This window comes from Cariama cristata, unplaced genomic scaffold (genome assembly GCF_000690535.1).
Source record: "Cariama cristata isolate BGI_N322 unplaced genomic scaffold, ASM69053v1 scaffold18554, whole genome shotgun sequence".
Taxonomy (NCBI): Eukaryota; Metazoa; Chordata; class Aves; order Cariamiformes; family Cariamidae; genus Cariama; species Cariama cristata.
In genome coordinates this window covers 17074-17304 of record NW_009613758.1, presented here as the reverse complement: position 1 = coordinate 17304, position 231 = coordinate 17074, and the positions used below count along the sequence as shown (strand labels likewise).

At 60.6% G+C, this 231-nt stretch overlaps 1 protein-coding gene across 1 annotated transcript in view; it reads right to left on the bottom strand.

The window, feature by feature from the left end:
• Window positions 1–231, bottom strand: part of GTF2IRD1 (GTF2I repeat domain containing 1) — a gene marked incomplete at its 5' end in the record, with an annotated part of 33411 nt that overhangs the window by 16289 nt on the left and 16891 nt on the right. The window contains one exon of the mRNA XM_009699154.1: window positions 1–52. This exon is cut by the window's left edge and continues 5 nt beyond it. Within this exon, the coding sequence (XP_009697456.1) occupies window positions 1–52 (52 nt within the window). The remainder of the gene's footprint in view (window positions 53–231) is intronic.

Sequence of the window (231 nt, the reverse complement as noted above, 5' to 3'; positions counted from 1 at the left end):
CTCTTCACAGCATCCTCCAGCAGCACCTCGCTCGAGTCCCTCTCGCCGGCAGCTGAGACAGGGGACATAAGAGGAATTAGGATTTGCGGTGCCACCAAGGGGGATGCACAGGAGGGGGTTTCCAGCCAAAAAACAAGGTGGGGAGGGAAGGCAAGAGACGCGCTGTAGGAAAACGCTCTCACTCCTCTCCTACCTAGTCCTTAACGGCCCGGCTGGCGGGGGGCTCTCCGC